Source organism: Alligator mississippiensis, chromosome 1 (genome assembly GCF_030867095.1).
Source record: "Alligator mississippiensis isolate rAllMis1 chromosome 1, rAllMis1, whole genome shotgun sequence".
Lineage (NCBI taxonomy): Eukaryota > Metazoa > Chordata > Crocodylia > Alligatoridae > Alligator > Alligator mississippiensis.
The window spans coordinates 315,904,752-315,929,253 of NC_081824.1; the positions used below are offsets into that span (position 1 = coordinate 315,904,752).

At 41.9% G+C, this 24,502-nt stretch overlaps 1 protein-coding gene and 1 long non-coding RNA gene across 2 annotated transcripts; one reads left to right on the top strand and one right to left on the bottom strand.

Annotated features, from left to right (window-relative positions):
* Positions 1-3,588: 3,588 nt before the first annotated feature.
* On the bottom strand, positions 3,589-22,872 carry EIF2S3 (eukaryotic translation initiation factor 2 subunit gamma). The gene is made up of 12 exons (XM_006275106.4): positions 22,765-22,872; positions 17,032-17,095; positions 16,284-16,411; positions 16,023-16,144; positions 14,313-14,407; positions 13,130-13,288; positions 10,722-10,856; positions 9,486-9,580; positions 8,391-8,535; positions 7,414-7,583; positions 6,630-6,802; positions 3,589-4,034 (listed from the first exon to the last, which is right to left on the bottom strand). The coding sequence occupies exons 1-12, from the start codon at positions 22,831-22,833 to the stop codon at positions 3,971-3,973; spliced, it is 1,419 nt and encodes a 472-aa protein (XP_006275168.1). The 5' UTR covers positions 22,834-22,872; the 3' UTR covers positions 3,589-3,970.
* On the top strand, positions 4,029-17,488 carry LOC109285007 (uncharacterized). Its single transcript, XR_002092680.2, has 2 exons — positions 4,029-5,554; positions 14,245-17,488. It is a non-coding gene; the product is annotated as an uncharacterized LOC109285007 (long non-coding RNA).
* Positions 22,873-24,502: the final 1,630 nt, after the last annotated feature.

The following is a 24,502-nucleotide window of genomic DNA, read 5'->3' on the forward strand; positions in this document are numbered from 1 at the left end:
CAGTTTTAGCTTCCACACATTTTAGGGGGTGCCTATTTTTTATTTATTTCTAACTTGCCCCTCTGTTTTTCATGTCTCCTATATCGTTTTCTAGAAGAGTTGGCACTTCTTGTAAAACGTCTTAAGCAACTGTAGAAAATTATTTTTTTCTCTCCCTTCAGTGCATTATTTGGCTTGTGGTCTAATGACCCTTCCACCTCCTACTTTCCCAAGAAGCATGGGTCATTGGCTGAGGTGTTCTGATGCTCCTAACAGCCCTGAGAGATATGTTGCAGGTACCTCACCGCTGAGTTTTGTTTACACTTGCTTTCCCCCAGGTCATATTGGCAAGAACCTTCCCCTTGCCCCACTCCTTCTCTGTAGCATGGAAGAAGGTTCACTTCCTAAAGTAATTTCACCTACATATTCCATCATCCTAGCAGTGTTGTCAGTGCCTAGTCCCTTCTGTTCTCTTCACTTGGCACATTGTATGAATTTTTTTCATTTTGGTCATATTTGTAGCACGGGATGCTATTGTGGCCTGTTTTGGATAAGTATGTATTATATTGCAATAACATCCACAGAACATATCTGAAATGCCAGGTAGTTTAGAAGATAGAAAGAAAAGGTCCCTTCATGTTTTTAAAAAGACTTTTTAACACAGACCTGCAAGTAAAGGGTCTGTAAAGATAACAGTATATCATCATATTCCCTCCAAAATGAAATCTCTCCAAGAGATTCAGTATCCTCCTGCCATGTCTTCTGAAGAATTTAGCATCCTAGAAAGTAATAGAGCACCCTAAAAGGCTAGTATTGTTCATCAAAATCCTTGTCAATATGAATGGGATACTGGAATTAGTATATCTGCAGCCTGAAAAAATTAAATTTAAAGAACAGTGACCAGGGACAAAGCCTAAATCAAGAGATACATTGTCCGTCAAACATTCATTTCAGTCCCCTGCTGTTTGCAAATAGACTTGCCTCTTGTAGGGGAAGTTTAGATCATTTGCATCCAGAAGTCTCAGAGCTTCACGTCTTCCTGTGCTCCGATAACTTACTGCCATTGTGTTCAGCTCAACAGGCCCTGTTGGCCTGAATGGTGATGTGTCAGTCTGGAGGCTGATGTAACATACAGGGCCGCATGATCTGGCCTGTGGGACACCCCATGAGTCTGGAAATCTGGTGGCAAGAGCAGCAGTGGCAGCATTAATTGTCATGGCTGATGCACACAACAATTAAAGTGTCACCACTCCCCCACCTGTAAATTGCCATATCCATGGAGAGACTGTGGGCTGCATGACAACTCTGCAAGCCACATCCACTCCACATGCCATACCTTGGTCACCGCCCTGACCTATCACATTGATCCAGTCACAATAAATTATTTGTTTTTTCATAGCAAAGGTGAGGGAGATACAGAACTGATAAAAATTAGCATAACAATGCTCATTCAAGTGGATTGTATTTAAAAAAGTGAACAAGACAAATGCTGCATAATATACATTTAGAGCTTGCTGTACTAAAGCACCTTTTCATTTTAAATAGCTTTTTAAGTTGAAGATAAAGGTACTAAGGCTAGAATTCAAGTATTTAAGGGCTTAAGGATGCAAAAAGGTGCCTTGTGCAATTTTTCAAAAGCAACTAATAGTACAGTCTGTAGCCAGTAATGTCGCACTAGCACACTACAGATGGCCTATTCAGGTTTTGGTCCTCCCCCGTTTCTCCTTCCACTAGTAAAGAGTGAGAAGCTTCCAATATTTTTGGCTGCATAAACACATCCAAGTGTGAAAAATGCTATGCCAGTTTTCAGAATAGTTAAATTAGAATCACAAGCTGGCTAAAAACAAAGAGAATCAGAGAATATTTTACACTTAAGCTATATTCTTCATTGAGGCTCTGAGGTACCATGTAAAAATTAATGCATTTAATTTCAACACTGCAATGGAGTATTTTTCAAATGCAGAAACTAAAGACAACAATATTGAATTATTTCATTGGTTCTCAGCCTTTTGTTTAGGTTCAAGGCACCCTGGTTGAGAGCCACTGTTGTACTACCCGTCTTCTCTGGCTCTCAACTGAGGTCCTGCTTCTGGCTCCACGTAAAACTGCCCTGTGTGCCTCTCATGAAGCTGGACCAGGAAGGGCTGTGGCAGGAGCATGTACTTGTGCCAACATTAGGGTTATATGATGAACTTAAAGTTGACAGGACCTGCTGACTCCCAACTCCTGGAAACAAGTGCTTGTAACAGGACTGGGTTCTTGTGCCAGCTCCAAGTTTATCTGATAACCCTAATGCAGACAGGGGTGTGTGCTCCCAGTTTGGCTCAGCATGCCAGGCAGCTCCACCTACCTGCAGTGGTGGCAGCAACAGCACTGCAGCACCCCTAAAAAGCTCTTGTAGCACCATGGTTGGGAAGAACTGAATTATCTGAAGCAAGGCCATAGAATACCAGGTATGTGGCAAAACCAGGAACAGAAAAAACCCACAAATTGTTTCCTCACAGTAAAATTTAACTAGTTAAAAAAATAAGTTTACTCTTTAAAGTTATTAAAAACAGTAATGCAAAACAGGATTTAGAAGAAGACTGTTTCCCAAGTCTAAAAATAATTAAAAATGTTAGTATTATGAATAGCATCAAATTACATAAAAACCTATTATTTAGAAAAATGTATTTGACTACAAGTAAAAACACAAAGAAGTCAGACCTAGATGAAGTGTAAGGAGTGTAACCAGGTGACTCAAAATCAGATTAAAATTAAAATGTTGGTTAAATGCATTGCGAGTCTTCTCCTAAATTAGTCAGACTTCAAACTATTTGATATGGTAACTTTCTATTTTTGTACTCAAATCATATTTATAATCCTATCTGAACAAGTATCTACTTTAAGTCTTTCCTTGACATTTTATGGTTTCAAGTCAACATTTTACCCAACATAATTCTTTGCAACTGTAGAAGAATTTGTCAGTCATCCACATATAGCCAAAGACCTACCTAAATCGCAGTGGAAGTTTGTGACACAGGGGCGCTTTTAATCTTACTCTTTTCACCACAGTCCCTTCCCTCACCTGGGCCATTGAATGACTGAGAGGCAATTAATGCCAGTTTTTGCCCCTCAGACTCTCAGTGGCGTTGGGGGGGGAAAAGCACACTGAAAAGAGCGAGATTAAAGGTACTACTGCACTGCAAACATTGTGATTTAGGTAGGTCCCTATGTATAGCTTTGCTGTGACAAAAAGCAGAAACTGTTGATTAAAATGTGCTCTCTGGAGAGCCATTCTGAAATAGGGTCAAATATACTTTGGCTTTGGGTCTGATTTATTTGGGGCTTTTTGTTTTTTACCCCTTGCAGCTTTAACAGTTTCTCTTCCAGAACTAATCAAAAACCATTGTAGGCAGCCTAACTGTAAAATACAATACAGGTCACGATTCAAAGCAAAAAACTAAAAGACATTAAAACAAATGTCTTCTGAACAAGTTTAACCTGAACAAAGTGGGGTGTCAAACCAAAAAGGCACTGCTTGTCCAGGGAAGTATTTTCTTTTTATATTCCTATAGCAGCTGAACAATCCCTGTAGCCTCTCACTATTCAAAAAGTTTTGAGAATTAGTGAAAAATAAGCAATATTTTTATTTCAAAAACCAGGTCTGTGCATGTTACATTAGCACTGGCTTGACTAATTTTGAAACAAATATCTATTTAATGAATGACAAATTAACATAAATTAAACATGGCATGAGACATCTCTGATTATTTTCTTCCAAAAGGTGGAAAATTAAACCCATCTCTACACCAACTGTTTTACACTTTTTATTGGAGACAATGACTAATATTTTAATGAGGGTAAAATTCAGTAAAATGAATGGAGACATCAGAATACAACTTTTAAAGGTACTGGGAGCTGTGCAAATAATTCCACTCCAAAAATGTACCCCTCAAATATATGGAAACAGGCACTCCATCTAGCAAAATGAAGTACTCATTTCTGCTTTTCAGTCATCATCCACTGTTGGCTTGATTGTCACTCCTCTTCTAATTTGACCCCAGCCAATTAAACTGCAAAATAAAAAACAAAAATAAGTTATTTATAACTCTGTTTGAAAAAATATCCTGAATAAATCCATATGCACTCCCATTTCCATGTTGAATACTAATAACATATTAAAAGGTGCTGGATATACCTCCAACCAACACTTATCAAGTCTTAGGAAGATTAGCTACTGGTGATGCAGCAAAGAAGAAGGTGAGGGAAAGGGAGCACAAACATGACTAGTTTTTAAAGCAGTGGGATCATTTAAGAATTTACCATTGAACAGGGAATTAAAAACACCTACAAAGGTTTAATTCTCAACAGCTATATATGGCTAACTGTAAAGATCAAGCTGTGCACAGTTATCTTTCCAACTCTTTCCAAGTTATTTTTTAGAAGAAAATTGTATGAAGACAAGCCTCTAAATATTTCAATGTGAAGTCACGATATTTCCTCTATAGCTTGCACACTGAGTGGACTCAATTCTAAAAAACTGTTCAAACTGCTCGTACAAGTTGAAGCACTTACTACTTCCCCTTACACACCGCTTTTAATATACTCATTTGCTATTCTCCATTAAGATGGATATTCTAAGTAAGCTTTAAAGACTTTTCACTTCCCCAGGTTCTAGGGCAGCGGGGGCAGGTGTGCCAAAAGTTAGCTCTGCACCCTCCCCAAATTCACTCCAATCCCCTTTTTCTGCTTAATATGCTACTACTTTCTGCCACTATGCTTTCTGCTCCCTTCCTGATCTGCCAATGTGTTGTCTGCCCCCTCCCCAATCTATCAAGTGCCACACACACAGGATGTGTGCCACTTGGACTACAAGTTGGCCACCCCTGTAATGGGCCGGTATTGGATACAAGTGCCTTCAAGACTCTCCCGGTTTCTTACAGAGATGTGCAGAACCTGGCATTAGTCAGCTTTATCTGGCAAGAAAATTAGGGCCAATTATCCCAGAGAACAGAATATACAGATAAAAATGGAAATGAAATAAACAGAATCCAGCATCCCTAACCTTCCTTGGTTGGAGCCTTAAGTTTAGGACTGATCCACATTTGGGCACTGTGTGTTCCTGCACAAGATCATTGCTGCATCTTGTGTCTCCATCTAATTCTTTCCATTTTAATTCTTGAACTGCCTCTTCCATGCATGTGATTTATACTCCTTCACCTTAACACTCACCCCTATTTTGCCTTTCTGCAGTACCTCGTTCCTCAGGTCCAGCTCTCTCCCCCTTCAACACCTGCACTATCATTCTTTTCCACAGGTGGAAATAATCTGCTTCCCCATTATTCCTTTCCTGCTGTCCTTCCCTTCTGCCAGGTTCCTCCTATTGCCTGGTTTTGATTTTTCCTGGTTCTCTTTCTTTACAACACAGCTGGAAACATTCTAAAAAGAAGGTACCTGGAGGATGCTGTATCCCCAAGCAAAGGGGATCCGTGAGGGCATTTTGTTGAAACCAGAGGAAGAAAAAAAACAATAAAAATAATGGAACAAAAAAGCAGAAAAAAAACTGAACCTTGTTCCAGTGACAGCAAGCCAGGTATGAAACAAATCACTGCTAATGTGTTTACCAATGTGTGTCTATCCACACGGCTCTCTTTCTTCTCTATGACTTCTCATTTCTTTCTGGATGCCAAACCTTTTCTCTGTTCAGCATGCATGTACTCACTTTCTTAGCTGCACAGTAACCAGTCCCTTAATATGTGCTAGCTACCCCTTTAATGCAGGCACCTGCCTCCCAGTTCTGCTATTCTGCTGCACAGCTGCAGAAAAAGCTAGCAGGGTGTAGTGGTAAAGCAACAGTCTGCCATACTGCCTTAGAAGAGTTTTCTAAGGTAAGTATTCAAAATCCTGTACTGTCCCAGCCAAATCAGGAGTATGGAAACAGTTCACATTCCCTTCCTTTCCTATCTTCCCCCTGCCATTTCCCCCGGAGGTCAGGAAGACTAGATCCCTTGGTATTTCTGTCATCTATTTTTTTGTGGGAACAGGCAAGCAATTTGAGCAAGCAGCTGCTTGTAGAGAAATTTGTCAGTAAACTTAAAATATGGCTGACAACCACTCTGCTCCCAAAGTTCAGGATTCTGTTACCAGATGCCGCTGTCTCACTCTCTTTGTTCTTTATGCTGGCAGTCCAATCAATTCCCCATGCACTTTCCCTCCAAATTCACCAGAGCCAGAAAAAGAAAAACTCCTTGTTTCTTTGCATCCCTACTCTTACTGCTTTGTTCTTATAAGAAGGCACTCAAAGTTGCACATAGGCTGAATTGCCAGGCACAGCTCCATAGATAAAGTACAACTGCTTTAATCCAGAGAAAAGAATTAAGTATATATAAAACATTTTCCAGATACCAGTAGCGTGAAGTTCAGAGTAGCTATCAGTACTCTGTGATGGGGTTGTGAGATAAAGTTAACTCAAAGCACCAGAAAGTTAACTATGTTTAACATTAAATAATACATAACCAATCATTCTACTTGTGACAGTTTTGAAAATGATGCTGTGGCACTTAAATAATTTAACAGAAATACAAGTGAATCTTTGACCAGAGACAGATGCACAGATTTGTCATTGAAATACTGCAGCAATGAGATGCAGTATTATATTATCAACTTACCGCCAGTGTTTCTCAACTCTTCGACTAAGGGCGATTTTTTCTCCCACTTCTGTGCACACAGGGTTAGTTAGCACAATCTTGCCCAAATCAGCCTTCACCGCACTAACTCTTCCTCCAGTAGACAACGATCCTATATTTACCATTAAAACTTCATTCTTGGATAGTTTTTGCACCTGAAAGGTGTAGAAAATTCTGAAAGTTAAATTTTGAAGCTTGCAATTTAAGATAATTTTACAGTACAACAAAAGGCACCACAATATTGATTCCTACTTCTACAAAGTCAGGGGAAAAATACTGTGAAAGAGGTGCAAATTCTAAATGTCTAGGATCATTCCACACAAACAGGGTAAAATGTCTGACCCATGACGAAGTGTCTCATTTTTACCTTTTTTATATATAAATCTTAGCCCAAGTCATACACAAGGTTCCTTGCTGCAAAGGTGATCTAGAAAAAAGACTGGCCTACCCTAGTCTAGAAAATAATTTTAATTTCAGGACTGCATAAATTAAAAAGAAAGCCAAATTTCCTCTCCACCAACTCTAAGGAGAATATATCTTGTATATTCTATGCAGCTTGTATCTATGCAAAACAGCAGGAAACAGCTTGTATCTATGCAAAACAGATCATTGCCTCCTCCTTCTACCAAACAGAGTCTCCACCCATACACCAAAAAATACCGTGTCTGAAAAATACCACGATGGAGTTTGTTTGTTTCTTCGGGGGGGGGGGGGGGGGGGGGGGGGGAGGGTTTCTTTTTAAAGAACAGGTATAGAATATGCTAACCTTTGCAGCTTTCTTGTCACCTTCAGTGCGTACACCTAGTAGTCGCCTAAGTAGAAAATAGGAAATTTCTAGCTCCGTGAATATTTCAGGCAGTGCTCCAACTGCACCAAGAACCTGCCCAACCATTCGGTCAGCCCGGCACAAAGTTGGATCAATCTTTGTGCCAACACCTGTACAGAACAAGATAACTTCTGTGAAATAATTGAAAAGTAAACATTGTATTTACATCCATTATATATACGCGAAGATAACCTACAATTAAATAAACCATTACTCAATGTAATAAAGCATTCACTCAACCCAGATGAAGACAGATAGCAGAGATTTTACTGTCATTTAGTTCTGAATATCTGGCATTTAACTAACCAGAAATTCCATTAACCAGAATTTCTGGCTGGCTGGGCAGACTGTGCGGGGGGGAAAACTTGCGAGCAGCGGCAGCTGCCACCACTACCCCTCCCCCACTCCACATGCAGCCACCACCCTGTGCTGCTGCCCACATACCCTTCCCCTTCCCCCCCACCCCCCCCACTCCATGCGACTGCCACCCCCTCCCCAACAGGCAATCCCCTTACCCCGGGGATGCCAGATAACAGAGATTTTACTGTATTTATTTAAAAGGCCCGACGATATGTAAATCATCTGTAAGCAAGGCTCTGGTACTCAAGCAAGTGCCATTTCATAACACAAATCTTCTAGAACTGACTAATGAAACTCAAGTAAATAGCTAAATTATACATTGCTTGGTATTACTGCGTAAAATATTTTATTACATTCATGCATATTGAAAAGTGATGTGGAAACTGCACATTAATATAGTAAGTACTGCATAGAATTTTGAGTTTTCAGGGGAGACATGCAAACTTTTTTGCTCCCTATATTAAATGCACAGGTATATAAAAATCAAAGGTTTTGAAATACAAGAAGCACAAGGAAAAAAACCCTCCTCGTTAATTAAAAAAAAAAATGACCAGTACCTATTAGGCCTCCTGGAGCAGCATACTGTAGATCATTGTGTTCTGCAAAAAGGGACACAATTTTGGAAAAGATTGGCTTGCACATGAGTTTTCCTTCACTGTCCTTGGAGACTATACCAGGTCTGACCTCAATTTCCTGGCCCACCTGATTATCATGGAGAAAAAAAATAGATACATGTTTCACTACAGTGCAAGGTTAGCTGTTTTTCAAAATCACAGGTATTTAATTTTTTTTGATACTGGGTTTACATAGAACTCCCGGGTGTATTCAATATTTACTGAAGGTTCAGCTATCTTCTACCTTCTTTAAGGTAACACTTAAAGTCTAGTTTACTTACAAATTTAGCTAGTATATGGGAGCCAGAAAAACTAATTATCCAAACCAAAGAAAGTATATGTTGTATAAACATCAAGTGTTAAATGTCCCATTTACTTTCCAATTTAATAGTCAAAGATGCTATTTAACAGCCAGAAACTTTAAAATATTCCCATTGACAGTACCCTTCCCCCCCCAAAGAACCTGAATACATGGTCATGGGTACTGTTGGTATAGTGATGGAATGTATAGCTAACACACCCAACTAGCTGCTAATTCTAAATAAAAGTCTCTCTCAAACTCCATCTTTTTTAAACTTTTACCAAACAAACATGCCCAGACAAGAAACTACAACCCCTCTTGCTGCAAAGCATAAGAGGCACATATGAACTTTGAAAAAGGTCACTGTCATTTCAGAAGCTCTCCATATTGTTACTAGTAATATTTAGAAGATTACTGTGACAAATATACAAAAAGTATTTTGGTGCTTTACAGCTTTTGTGCAACATCATGTTTACTATTTACCATTTCTATTTATCTTTTACAATAGAAAACTGGGGAAAAAAACTTAAAATAAAAAATGCTCGTGAAATTAGAGTGGCACGTGCAAACATCACCTGAAACTTTTTTTTTATTTTTTTTAATAGTTGGCTATACTGACTGTAGTCTATGCATTACATAAAATACAAAAAGGTTTTGACTGGCCCTAAAGAACCCCCCACTGTGTTCCTGTTCATTACTATAATGAGGTATTCAGAGGTCAAGAAAGTAGCTGCTACCTTTAGTACTCCTTTTAGAATACTACCACCAGCTACACCACCTTTAAGATCATCAACTTCACATCCAGGCTTGTTGACATCAAAAGACCTAATTACTGAAAAAGAACACACACCTCCATTAATATCAGCGCTTAGTAGATAAAATAATGCTGTTCTCTCTATGGCGCTGAATTATATTTGTTTTAATAATGTTGAACACTGGCAAACTAGACTATATGTCCCAGCACTTGTAACAGGAAAAAAAAAGACTGCTGGTTTTCCCCATCTCATTATTAACAGATTGTGTTTGGTATGTTCAGTGAACAAATATCCTCTAGATTTCCCATGTGCATGTAAAATCCATCTTGTGGAAGTAGGTTTTAAGATGTTGTGAAAAAAAGTGTTAACACTTATGCAAATGTGACATAATATATTGTCACTATTAAAGTGTTAGCCAGACAAGTGATTATGTAAAAATGTCACTCACTCAACATACACATTCCTCACACCTTCAAGTATTATTTCCTAACAAGCATGTTATTTGCCAACAAGCATTCAACAGCTTGATTTTCATGCAACATTAGTTTGTCAGTGCTTAGAGTAATCTTCATACAAGAGCAAATGTGACAAGTCTTTGAGAGGATAAATTAAAAAAAAACTTTTATATCACATTATAACCACTCCAAGGGCCTGGACATGCAACACATTTACACTAGCATAATTTACATTCCATCAGTTTACAAAACCAAATTATACAAAGATCTTGAGGGGACAGATAAGTAATCATTCTGGGGTAGTTGCATGCAGAGAACTTCTGGGCTATTACTGAACTTCACCATTAGGTGGCAGTGGAACAGGTAAGGGCTACTTTGGGATAAACTGCAGGCACAATACCTATTGTTACTTACACCAATGAAAGTTTAGCCCAGATTTTTCTCAGATTCAAGTCAGTCACACTGTTGTAGGGCCGAATATTGTATGTCTGTTCTAGGTTTTTTGTCTTTTTTAATGCTAGCGAGAAGGCTGAAAACACCAGTGTAAACATGTCACGTGTCCAAGCCCTTAAAGTGACAAAAAACAAGTTCAATTACATAGTTAAATATGTATGAATTACTGCTATATACAAAGTTTCAGCAAACAGAAGCTGCAGTGTACCAAATGCTCCTCTAACACTATTTAAAGCATCTTTCATAATTCTAGTATTGACTTAGGGGACGAGTAGTGCAACATGTAGATTACATTTAAACATTTACATACCAATAAGCCTTGGTTCAGATGTGAAGTCTCGCAAAGGGACTGGAATTTTCTTTACTATGTATTCACAAACTACCTCAATGTTGTATTTCAGCTGTGCTGAGATTGGAATAATGGGAGCACCTTCTGCAACTGTGCCTATTACAAAAAAATAATGTACTTTTATAAACATAGCTGTAGCATTTACTGAAAATATAGACAAACATTCAGACTGTCTTGAAAACCATGAATGGAATTGCAGGGACAATTTCTATATTCCCAAAACCAGAAACTTAAAGTGATACAGAAATATCAGGTAGCTTTGTTTTTCATTTTAGCTCAAAGCAAGCCACACTGCTGCTGTTAGTAGCATAATATGGCTCATATTGCTTAAAATTGCTTATGCATTTGAAGTAGATTTATATAGTTCAGGGGTGGGCAAAATGCAGCCCACAGGCTGGATGTGGCCTGCCAAGCCATTCTATCCAGCCCTCGGGGCCCCTAAAAAATTTAGAAAATTAATATTTATCTGCCCCTGGCTGCCTGTCATGCAGCCCTCGATGGCTTGCGAAAAAAACTCAGTAAGCGACCTTCCGCCCAAAATAATTGCTCGCCCCTGATATAGTTTGTTCTCCAAGACAACTGTGAACAGCTTTTTGCTCCAAAGAGAACTGGCTTCATTCTTGATGATCAGAAGTGACATGAAATGAGTTCAAAGGATTATTCCAGTCATTTAATTCTAAGGAATGAAATAAGTTTTGTATGCTTTGGGAGACCTACAGAGGAACAGCATTACAGCAAAGCAATAGATTTGAATTTGAATCCTCCAGTCTTACGATGTAACTTATGACTGGACCAAGTTGCCTTCAATGAAAAATTTTCCTGCCTGTTTGGACTGTAAATAGACCCTCAGTGAGACATCTCTCTCACTTCCCGAGTGTTCTGAAAATGAGAACTAGTGCATCTTGACCCTCACTGTTTGTTCTAGCAGACCCAGATCAAGATGTCCTACCAAAGAGAGATCTAAAATATTTGATGTATCATTAGCTATTCTGCAGTAAAGCTGCACTAAAGTTTGCACTTGAAATAGAAATAAAATTTCCCATTGCAGACTTAGCTGATTTAGTTTTCAAGACTGGTATAATTTTTTTCAGGACTTTTATACCTTCAGTCAAGTACTTTATTTGCAAAGCAAACATTTAAACAGGCTCTCTTTTGTAGTGACAGCCCATCTTATTCACATGTCAATTTCTCTAAAAACCTCGGTACTCAAAAAAATTCAAACTTTCAACCAGCTTGGACACAGATCACTTAATATGACTGCTCAGATATAAGCCACATCCATTTGTGATGCTGCTAATCTGCCTCCATAGCCTTAGTTTGTACATCTGTCTGTTGAACAAAACAGAAAGGAAGCTAGGAAAGTGATGCTAAAGGAAAGGAGGGAGTAACATTTAGTAGAGCTTACTTAAAAGAAGCAAAAGTAGAGGATGGTCTACAAGGATATGGCAACTGGGGCCATGGGATGACAGCCCAATTTTATGCCTGACATTATGCCTCTTTCTTTGACTTCCAGTGTACTTGAGCAACAGAATAGGAAACCCCTAGACTTAAGAGAGCAAGCAGGAGTACAGAGAAGCCAAAATACAAGGTGGGATTTGTAAAATGAAAGAGAGCTTATCACTTTATGAAGTCCATGACTAGACCAGAGACGTACAACAAGCAGCCCAGCAGGGCAATTTCAGCCGTCCACTGTAACTCTTTATTAAACCATTAAATTTGTTGCTGCTCCTTAAGCTTCAAAAACAGAAGGATTTGAAAAGCAAAACCATGAGTCAACTTACTGTACTCTTCCCAGATGCAAATTGTGTCCGTCCTGCCTGGTAAAGCATCAATCTTTGCATGCACCTGCCTGTGTGGCTCAGTAACTGACTTGTAGACATGCTGAAGGCTTATGATCCTATAAGCAGTGGCCCTCAAAATGGAAAGCATAACTTGCAAGAGGCCTTCAGAGGCTGAGTTGTATGCTCCTATATTAGACATTTCCCTTCTGCAATTTTTTTTGGTGGAAGGCATTCATATTCTATAGTGATGAACATAAGTAGTTTGTATTTGAAGTGCCTGAAGCAGAGGAGCAATGGTTGGCAATATGCAGTTAACTTAAGTAAAAAGTTCACGTTAGTTTAGGACCTGGACTTTTACTGGCCAATTTATGTTAGCTGTGGATGTTGCCTGCCTTGTTTTCCCCCCTAGAGATAATCCTTAAAGGTACTAAATGACAGTTGTTTGGAAGCAAATGATAATGCTATTTACTTCCTATGCATTAGCTAGAAAATATGAAATGCTAGCTTAAAAAAAAAAAAAAAAGGGCTATGAAATCCTGACTCACATACAGAATTACTGAATGCGAATTCCAGGTTTTGGAAACCTACCTTGTACAAAAGAAAGAATCTGTTCATACTGCTCTTTAGCTTGGCTCTCCTTTACCAAATCAATCTTATTCTGTAGAATTAGAATGTGTTTCAATTTCATGATTTCTATAGCAGCTAGATGTTCAGAGGTCTGGGGCTGAGGGCACGACTCATTACCAGCTGAAAGAAAAAAGGAAAAATAATTATGCGCATAATCTATGTTAAGGATACAAAAAGATACCTACTGTCCTACTGTTTAAGAGAATACTGCCAAATAGCTCTCACTCATTTTTGTTTTTAAACTGCCTGCATTTAGCACACTGTTGTTACCAAAACTATGAAAAACTGCAATGACAGAACAAAAGACCCATGCAAGTGTATGTTACTCAATTATCCAGAAAGCCACCTTCCTTCCCACATGCCTGATGTGCTGTTGATAACAACAGAATTTACTGATTTTCCAGGAAACATGGCCCATCTATCCACTGTTTTTTTTCCTTCTTAGGCGACTGAGAGCTAATAGTTTACAGATCTTTCACACAATTAAAGCTGTAACAAGTCAGGCCTGTTATTTTTGTTTAGTTTTCATTAACTGGTGTTTATTCTGAACATCTAAAAAGGTTTTATTTACTTCCTATCAGTGGCACAACTGCTTTCAAGTCAGAATAGTGACATTCTACCTAGATTAGTTTATTAACATAAGACTGGACAAGATCAAGTACTTTGATTTGGTCCATATTAACTTTGATTTACCATTTTTACAGACATTTTTGTACCCTGGTACAACTAGCACAATATATTTACATTAAGAGGAACAGAAAATGAGCTGACAGTTGAGGGAAAAGAAAAATGTGCTTAATCTGCTTAAACATCTTCATGATAGAATCTAAACCTTATCTTGCTAGAACAGTGATAATTTCAACTCTGCCCAGTATCCTCTACCATCACATGCATGCACAAGTATTACTGCTTCAGCTACTAAACTAGTCAGCATGCTTTAACTACATGGTAAAAATTAACTTATGAAAGCATGACATTTTTGTAAACACCATACTTCAAAAAATATATTTTTTTAAGTTTTAATGGCATTCACTTTTTGTGTGTGTGTATAAAATCTGGTTCCTGTTTTTCTTTAGAATAATTGCATTAAAATTAACCCATTGGAGTATGATAAAACAGGTTCAACTTTCCATCTAAATATTACCTATCAACAGCAAAGCTGCATCCATGACTGCCGCACCATTCAGCATAGTAGCCATCAAGATATCATGACCAGGACAATCCACAAAAGAGACGTGTCTGTTGCATAATAAGAAGAGAGAAAACCAGAAGCTGATCATTAACTGTAAACCAGAACTGAATTCATCATTAATAGGCATAATGATTTAAAGCACATGCAAATAATCTATACACTTCTAGGAATGTAGAAAGGTGCCTTTTGGAACTATTGTACTATTAACATGAATACTACTGAAAATCATCAACACAATCTTTTGAGTATATTGCATAGACTGCAATAACTGGACTATTTCAGGTTCTTGTCTGTATTCAACAGAAGAATCTTTATTCCGTAACATGGCAAGAACACAGCTGTATGCTGCTTCACTGATGATATTAAAAATTCACCAATGGTAAAGAAGAAGTAAAAGAAACTGGTGTGTTTAATGAACTGTTTTGAGTGTTGGTCTTACAACTATCAGAGCCCACCACAAAAGGAAAAAAAAAAACCTATTTTAGAACAACTACAGAGGTATGAAATATTTTGCAAGCACTCATAACTATCCTACTTAAAACACCACAGATAATCTTCTGCACCTTTTAGATACTGACTCTGACAATATTACATTATTACAATATTGATAATATTACAATATTGTCATGTGAAGGCAGTTCCTTCACAGCATCTGATGAAGTAAACTGCTTCTTATGAAAGTTTGTTATACACCTCGGATTTAGTCTATAAGTTACAAATTTACCCTGCCTTCTACCTGACTTCAGGCTAACATGGCAACTACTTTTCAATATTACACTTTGACAAGAATGACTGCCTCATCTCCAATTGTATTCCTAAGACTCACTCCCAAGTTAAGTTGTAAGTGTTCACGAGTCCGATTAAAAAGCCCTTAGGATTTTGCAGTCTGTGGGGGAGAAGTTTAAGTGATGCTCTACTCTGAAAATAAACTTTAAAAATAGGTCTATGAATTTCCATGATAACCAGTATCTAAGTGATTTTCAGAATTCAGATTACGAGTATGAGAAACAACATTTTATTTAAAAGCCCTGCAAACAAGATGGAACTGTAAAATTAATATTATGCTTTTTCAAGCAAGTAAATTGTCACCAGTAGCAGATTTTGCAATTCAAAAGTATGCCCTCAGCCACATCTGTACATCTTCAAGATCTTTAAAATACCTTAGGACTAAAGTGATAGGTTTATTAGAAAACTCTAAACAAAAGCCATCTCAGTCATTACAACTTATTCAGTAATCCCTGTCAATTATGAGAAATTGAGATTTGACTCCTCTCTCAACTGCACGGGTTCCAAAGAGTCAGCAGGAATCAAAAGCATATGTATTGCTTAGTAAACAAACACACCACAGACATACAAAGAATAAACAACACTGCCACTTAATTAAACACTTTTATAGGATAGCATCCAATTTCAGGTTTTTAATTGCTGTTTTATATCTCTCTCAACAGCAGGCAAAAGTGACCTAAGTTTAGGCCAGAGGCAGGCAGCTGTAGTGGCAGAGGGAGTGTAACCACTGCTGAAGCTCTTCACTGCTGAACACCAAAGCCTCACATCCATGAGCTAAATCAAATGGCTCTGTGGGCCACAGGTTGCCAAACCCAATGTAGAAAAAACTACAAACAAGTCAAGAACAACTGAAATCATTCAATCTACATCAGCCACCTGACTAATTTAAAGTTCCCTTTGGTCCCAGGAATATCTGTAGGGAACTCATCTGGTGTGCTACTTCCACAAGACCGGTAACACTCTGGTCGGGAACAGCTGGGATCCTCAAGTTTGTAGATCTGGAATAACAGAGAGAGAAACAGGCTTAGGTTACCAGTGGTCAGTCTCATATTTTTTCTCTCCCCCAAAAACAATACCAGTTAATATGTCAAAACAACCAAACAAAGCAGAGTTTCTAGATTTATTGCAATAACTAACCTTAGCATTGGCATAACCCAGCTTGATAGTGATATTTCTTTCCAGTTCATTTTTGAATCGGACAGTATGAACTCCAGATATAGCTTTGACTACAGTTGACTTTCCGTGAGCCACATGGCCAATTGTACCTATATATTAAAAGCAAATATTTGTCAATACATAATTGTTTAATTTGTGCAACGTTCTGCTTCAAATTACCTACATATGTAGACGGAGTACCTGTTAAACCTTCAATATCTAAATTAAGAACCAAATTTGTACAAGATCACCCATAGCCCCATGAAACCAGCTGGTTCAGAGATTTAATTGTAAGCATATTTAGATTTCTTAACCAGTTTGTTTGTTTTTTTATACCAACATAGGCCATGATCCTGAGATAAGCTCTATATGGACACTCTGGGTACTTACTGTTCAATGATCATTACAGAACCAGGACTATATGGAGCGAAAACGAGTTTCAATTGAGGGAAACTCCAACTCCTACCTGAGACGCACTTCTTTGAGAGAATAAGTCTCTCATGCCTAAAACATACACTACAACTACCTTTGAGCAAATAAATCCATGGTGGAACTGTTAACAACATACTACTTTACTTAAAGTACAAAGCTTAGATTTTTATTCAATTTTCTATATTTCATTGAAAAGTTTGGATTTTATCCATAGCATTTTTAAATAAAACTCTGCAGCACTGTGTTAGTTCAAGAGTGTCAAAACCTGTCACATCTATAATTAAATGTTCTTTTTTACCTATATTAATTGTAGCTTGTCTACTGATGACTTCTGGTGAGAGAGGTGTCAGCTTGGTAACATCCTGTATGGGGCAAAATTTCACAATCTATAAGCAATGTACATGTTTAGGTACAAGATAATAAAAAAAATGTTCTGTTAAGGAAACCCATCAAAAGTGTTTAAAATAGTTCTAATTGCTCACAGCATTAGACTTCTGGAAGAGGTCAGAAAGGGAATTTGTAAAAATGCCTCTATAATTAACATGTTATTCATGCATATATAATTAGAGAAAACAAAACTAGTAAAACTAATGTAAATTCACAGATAGCTATTTATAAACAGTGGGGAGTTTCCCAAATCCATTTATTCCCATCTGTGTGGCAAAGGAAAGGCATGTAATGGAAAAAAATCCTCTTAGATTAACAAAGCTTTTTTATTTTATGGAGTGGTATTTGAAACAGCCCTCCCCCCCCCCCCCCAAAAAAACCAAAAAAAAAAAAGAGTATTTTGTTTTAAAAGTATACAAAGTTTACTCCTAACATTTTACTCATTACTTTTCATCTCCTTGCACCGTATGTTCAAGACGCTGAATCAGGGAAACACTTGTATGATTACATACAACAGAGGCCCAGAGAATTTACAGTATGAGACATGACCTGTGGCTGTCACTGTGCATCAGAGTGACATGTACAAGTAGACCTTGTCATCACCAAGACTGCTCCGACTGCATAAAGCATGTGTCAGAGGCTACAGTCCATCTACCACCTTAGAAATCTGAGAACACAACCAATATATGGAATCCAAATTTGGGAAAGGGCTTGAGGTTTTCAAAAGGGTCTAATATGACCACCTATCCATGCCTATTTGTGTAAAGGCTGGAAGCTGTAAGGGGACAGGCTCAGGGGTTAGACCAGGGGAAGGTAAAACATGGCCTGCAGGCTGAATCTGGCCCACCAGGTGATTTCATTCGCCCCATGGCCAGGTGCCTACCAAATTACTGTATCCAGCCCAGCCCTGGGCTGCCCCTGCTGTGCTCACATGGGGCCGAGCACCACTCACTCCTGTGGGGACAGTGCATGCTGCACTCCCACCCTCACCCATTGGACAGTATTGACCCCAGCCCCGCAGGTAGGGAAACAGCGGTGGGTGAGGGAAGTGGTGGCAGTGGCAGGCAGCAGAGGGAGAGGGGGGAGTGGCAATGGTGGCAGCTGCAGCAGGCAGGTGGAGGTGGGAAGGGGTGTGAAGAGTGGAGGTGTGGTGGTGAATGGATGGAATCGTAAGGAAGTGGCAGAAGGGTGGCAGCAGCAGCAATCACAGGCAGGGGAAGGGGTGGCAGCAGCGAGGGGCGGGAGTGGTGTCAGTGGGCAAGAGCAAAGCAGCAACTGGGTGGGAGCTACCTTCCCTCTCCACGCACCCCACAGCCCCCCACAAACCCCATACCCACCCACACATCACCACACCCCCTCACAATATACAAAATTAAGACTTCATTTGAGCCATTACACAATCACCTCTATGTATATGACACAAACACACACAAATCAGGACAAAAATATTTAATTTGAAATAAAATTAAAATGTTATTGTAAATGTATAGGGAGGTGCCAAAGTCCCCCACATGGAAGACCTCTGTGACATCACAGTGGTCACCCATGCCTTCCGCGTCCTGACCTGCCCAGACCCAATGGTATCATCGCCGCCAGCAACCTTGAAGAGACCACCTGCAAAAGGATTGCAGGACAACCCACTGGACATGACTTAGTCACCTTCCTCAGTGACTTGCGGGAGGGCGAGTTCAGCAGGGACTTTGCCTCGCTGTGGAGATGAGCCCACAACTCCATGCACCACATCTGGAAGTGCATTGGTTGTGCCTAGACCTGGATCAAGGAGCACTGGGAGTCTTGCTGCAGCCAGCCCCGTATGCCAACCCCATCACTGTGACGCCCTGCATGAGGACCTTCCTGGAGCAGTTCCTGAAGGATGCCATCCATAACAAGCGTGCCGGTGACCTAAGGTCCAAACCTGACCACAGCAAGGTCTTCAACAACACCTCCAAGTGGGACTCCAGCAACCACTTCATGCCAGCGGGAGCTTCACACGTTTTGTGGACTGGCACTTCCTCCACCACACCCGCCTCAACTACCTGCCTCTGAACACAGCCATCTGCTTCGGCCACCAGGACAAGAGGTGCCAGCGGCGTGGCTATGCAGCAGAGACCCTCCCCCACATGCTGTACAGCTGCAGGCCGCATGCCAGAACCTGGCAGCTCCGCCAGAACACTGTGAGGACTGTCTGGTAAAGGCCTTCCTAGCCGCAGGGGGGTCGTCTCCATGAACCGCACCATCCTGGGCTGCGAGAGCCAGATACACCCCGACATCGTCATCACAAATGAGGCGGCCAAGAAAATAGCAATCATGGATGTACCATCACCTTCGAGAACTGGTGCCAAGCCTTCACTGATGCCCAGGCTCGCAAGCAGGAGAAGTACGCCCCACTGGCCAACGTCCTGAGGGGCTGCAGCTACGACATGACGGTCGACGTGGTCATCGTAGGGACGCTCAGAGTCTGAGACCCCAGCAACGAGAGCATCCTGCATGCCTGCTGCGTCTCCCACCGCTACGCCAAGCTGATCCACCACCTCATGGTTTCTGACACCGCTGGTTGGTCCCACGACACCTATGTCAAGCACATCATGGGCCATCACCAGTACACCGACCCCACCAGACCGGACCCAGAGGGGACCGCCTGAATCCCACTCTGCACCTGATGGACTCCGAGCAGAATCTTCAACAATGGACCACTCCACTTGAAGAGGACCCCCACCATAAGACTCTATAGACTGAAAACCTCTTTCAACCTACCCCCTCCACCACTGCAGACCAGTGTACAGGCTTGTGCGCATCCTTCTTCTTTCTCTTTCACTGTTGCAAACCCCCTCCCTCCCCTTCCCCCACCCCATGCTTAGTTGGCTAACATTGTATTTTCTGTAACCTGGTTGCGTTCTCCTCCTCACCCCCATCCCCCATATGTTAGTCAGTCGCTCAGGCACTCTGTATTTCCCTTATGGCTTTGTCATCTTTTTGGGTCATGACTCATAACATTTACCAATAAAATTCAATCTGTTAACTTGTTTTTTTCGATTCCAAGATGGCAAACCCCCTTGCCAAAAGGAGTATGTCTGGTGGTAAGGGGAGGGGACTTCCACTGGCAAAGGGCAGGGGTTAGGGGGTAGAACTTCTGGTCCCACGATGATAATCAGGCTACCCTTGCAGCCCTCAACAGCTCACCAAAATTTGTTAAGCGGCTAGCAAGTGGAAGTAACTGCCCACCTCTGGGTACCTGCCAGACCTAACCTTTTATACTTTTCTTCCCCACCCCCCCCACTTCCCCTACCTCCTTTTTTACCCATTGTCTTCCTAATTTTCAGCAATTTACTTTTTCACAAACAGCCTCTTTTCTACCTTAGAAAACTACTACAGTAGAATCTCCCTTACTTACCTTCCAGGCTTTTTTCCCCTTGTTTCCCCCCTCCCTTCTCTACCTTTTGTTTTCCTAATATCCCCCTATTTACATTCTCACTGACATCCTGTCACACTTCTAGCTTCTCTAATTCCTTAGTCTCAGAAGAGCACAGACTCCCTATGCCTGAAGAAGGGTAACCATGCCCGAAAGCCTATAGAGAACTTTTTTCCAACTACACAGTTGGTCTAATAAAAGCTATCACATCTACCCAAAGACCCTTGCCTGCCTATGTGCTTAGAACAACACGGCTACAACCAAAAACCCAGCACCTCTGGGTTAGACTCACTGAGAGTGGCATGAAGCAAAAGCAAAGCAGCAGAGTATGTAAGCAGCACCAGCAAGGTACAGAAAACAGAATTAAAAGGTCTTATACTCTGATCCCACAAACTGTGCAATCTCTTATGTTCTTTTTACTCTACAAATATCAAGGCCAGCTGGTCAGAACCAGGAAATATATAAGACCCTTTTGAGGTGGGTGAACAAACTACTCCTAGAGGAGAATCAGGGAACTTCATGCCAACAGCCTTACATAGGTGTATGGCAAAACTAAAGAGCATTAAAGAACATGGTGGGGAGGCAGGAAGAGGCAATCTGAAGTCAGTCTGGAGGCCAAGTAGTGTACAGACTAAGAAAGATAGAGACATGTCAGGTGAGGTTCCCCTGCTACTATAGTTTACAATAGGTGGTACTACTTCCCACTGTTAACGCCGAGTACTGGGTGGCGCTTAATAATCTGGCAACCTCTAGGGTGGGCTCTGGGCAGAAGAGCACCTTAAAGGGGCTACTAGTCTTATCCCTGGCAGAGGATACACTACAAAAAGTTTGTGGAACTGAGGCCTGTTCCATGGTAGGGAAGACTGGGCTCTTTAACCCTGGTCAGCAGCTAGTCCAGGAGTGGAGCTGCAGAAAAAGACAAATGGATGATGGTTCCAAACATACGGGCACTTGCCTCCCCTTTGGATTAAACCAGCAAGGCCAAGAGGGGAACATCAGTGTGCAGAAAACTCAGCGTCTGTGCCTGGAAAGGTCATGCCGGCTTTGTTTTTATCTTTCTACATTCAGCAAGCATATTCCTCCCTCAGTGCCATTCTGCCTTGTGAGACAGGCAGACACCTACTACTCTAGCTGGATTCAAAAAGGGACCGGACAAATTCTTGGAGGAAAAGGGCATCAGCAGATATTGAGCATGGCAGTCAGGAACACAGCCTCTGAAATGGGACTGCCTAGACCTTAAATACAGGAGGCTGCAAGTGAGAGAGGAACAGTGGAGAAAAAAATGCTCATCATACCCAGCCCACTCTCCCTAACAGCATCCGCCCCTACCGCTGTGTGACACTGACCTACTGTGTGTCCCGAAAGATGGTGGGCTTAGGCCCATCGCCAAGTACTACTGTATTTTATGATGGGGCTAAGCCTGCCATCTTTCGGCACATCCAGTAGGCTGGTGCTCCGACGCCACTGTGGCACCAGGATCAGGAAATATATAGGACCCTTTTCAGGGGGGTGAACAAACTACCCTCAGCGAAGCATCACCCCACCAGCCTTACACATGTCTAGGGCAAAACCAAAGAGTGTTAAAGAAGATAACGTGGCGGGGGGCAGAAGCAGGAAGAGGTAGTTACCCGTGTTAGACTGAAGTCAGTCTGGGGGCCAGATACTATACAGCAGCAGTTCCCAATCTGTGGTACAAATACCACCAGTGGTATGCGTTAACAGGCTTATTTTAATTACACTATATGACAAATATTTGCTGGCAGTACTTAAGGTTGTATTGGTTTAAATTGGTGGTGTGCAATCTGTCAGAGTTCAGGAACCACTGCTGTAAAGACTATTAAGCCTCCCTTAAGAAGGGACCCCAGTGGGGGACACATCAACAAATTGTGCATGACACAAGAGCCAGGACCCAGGGCCTGACCCACAAAACGGCAGTCCCTATGCGCGCCTAAATACGGTAGATGCACAACGGAGCAGAAGCTCTCCTCAATCCAAGCTGGCTTCAGTAGCTGTAGGAGGAGGATACTGGGGGGAGGGTGGGGCGGGAAAGGTATGGTTATGGGGGTAGGGAGCGCAGGTGCCTCTGCCTGGCCTACAGGGCTGTATGGAAGCGAGGCAGCCCTAGCAGAACCCCCCGCATGAGCCCAGGCAGCGAAAGACAACGCAGCACCCCGCCTCCCCTCGAGCTCCGACCCCGACCGCCCTCCCAACCACCGGCCCCAGCCCCGGCCTCACCAGGCTGGCGAGATCCTGCCGGGAGAGATGCGGCTGCCCCAGAGTCACTCCCGCCTCGTCCCCCGCCATCTTGCCCAAGAGGAAGCGAGGCGCCCGCCGCGCCCGCCTGACCCCGTGGCCAGAGGGGCGGTCCCGCGGCGCCGCCGCCCCTCGGCCGAGGGGCAGGAGCGCGGCCGGGGGCGGAGGCCGGGCCGGGCTCCTGCTCCCTGCGGCTCGGCCCGGAGGCTGGGGTGCGCTGGCGCCGGCTCCCGCTCAGGCGCGCAGGTGGGCAGCCCCGCCAAGGCCCCCGGCGCCGGGTGATGCAACTACGGGGGAGGAGAGGCCGCTGCGGCCACGTGCGCCGGGGCATGGGCTGTTGGCGGCGCTGGGCCGTAGCGATCGCAGGCCGAGTGGTACTGAGGGAGGTATTGGTGTTTGTCATCAGTACAGTCCTGCTGCTCCGCCTCGGGCGGGGATGGGGCTGCTTTCCCGCCCCGCGTTTCTGTCTCCGAGCCTTTCTCTGTAAAGGCCAGAGCCTCATTTGTAAAAAGCTTCTTACGTCATCCGTAGTTGCTTTTTTGGTAGAGGTGATATCTTTTACTAGACCCACTAGATAGTTGCAATAAACAAAAAAATCTTTTATTTGCAAGTCTTCAGGCGAAGGAGAATGCGGAGGTTGTAAAACTTCTCCCAGGTAAAAATGAAACTTCATATTGCAAAGGAGAGTTGAAGGATGTTATTGATTCCCCTGGGTAGGAAAGTGCGTTTGAGGCAAACTAAGCTCAAATAAAAGTCGGAGCAGCTTATTTCCCCTGGAGGACTTCTAGCTCCCTTTAATTCTCCCGAGCGATATGAAGTTGCATTTCTACTTGGGAGACATTTTACAATCTTTGTATTCTCTTCTGCCTGAGGAAGGGCACCTGAGCCTGAAAGCTTGCAAATAAAGGATTTTTTTTTTTTTTGCAAATATCTAATTAGTCTAATAAAAGATATTGCTTCTACCAAGAGTTCTCACTGCTTTTGCCTGTAGACCAGCAGTTCCCAACACTGTGTTACAACCCAAATGAGGGTCGCGGGGGTAATGCTGGTGGTGCCACACAGAAAAGATGAGCCATGCCATGTGCTGGGAGCTCCTCCATCTCCAAGCGGCTGCCACGCTCTGCTCCCAGCAGCTGGTCACAGGAAAAAAAAGGTTGGGAACCACTACTGTGGACCAACATGGCTACAACTTGTATCTGAGATTTTTTTCTTTAACAGGCTGTAACTGCTGCTTGTCTCCCCTGCCCTGTAGGGGCTCTTCCACACTCAGTCCACCTGTCCTTACTTCTTTCTCTGCAGTGCCAGAGCAGTCCTTGTGCTAGGCCCCTGCTGCACAGTTCATCCTTTACGTAGTTCAGGGATGAATCACACCATAAATGTAGACAGCCCACACGTGCAAAGTAATTTATCACGTGGTTCATTGGACAACTGCACAATACATTTAGACCAGCCACACACAGTAATTGTTGCACCATGTACAGGTGAACCGTGCAATGTATTTAGACCAGCCACACATGCAAAGTAATGATTACACAGTTCTCTGGTGAATCGTGCAATAATTGTAGACAGGCCTCACGTGCAAATTAATTTATCGTGTGGTTCACTGGGGAATTGTACAATACATTTAGACTGGCTACACGTACAAAATGAGACAGACCACACGTGCAAAGTTATTGTTGCACAGTGCACAGGCAAACTGTGCAATGTATTTAGACTGGCT

Excerpts from the sequence above, each read along its gene's own strand:
- EIF2S3 (XM_006275106.4), bottom strand. The coding sequence starts at position 22,833 with ATGGCGGGGGACGAGGCGGGAGTGACTCTGGGGCAGCCGCATCTCTCC. Across the intron at positions 14,408-16,022 it reads GGGAACTTTAAATTAGTCAG|ACACGTCTCTTTTGTGGATT; the intron begins GTGGCTGATGTA and ends ATTATGCAACAG. Across the intron at positions 4,035-6,629 it reads AGAGTTGAGAAACACTGGCG|TTTAATTGGCTGGGGTCAAA; the intron begins GTAAGTTGATAA and ends TTTATTTTGCAG.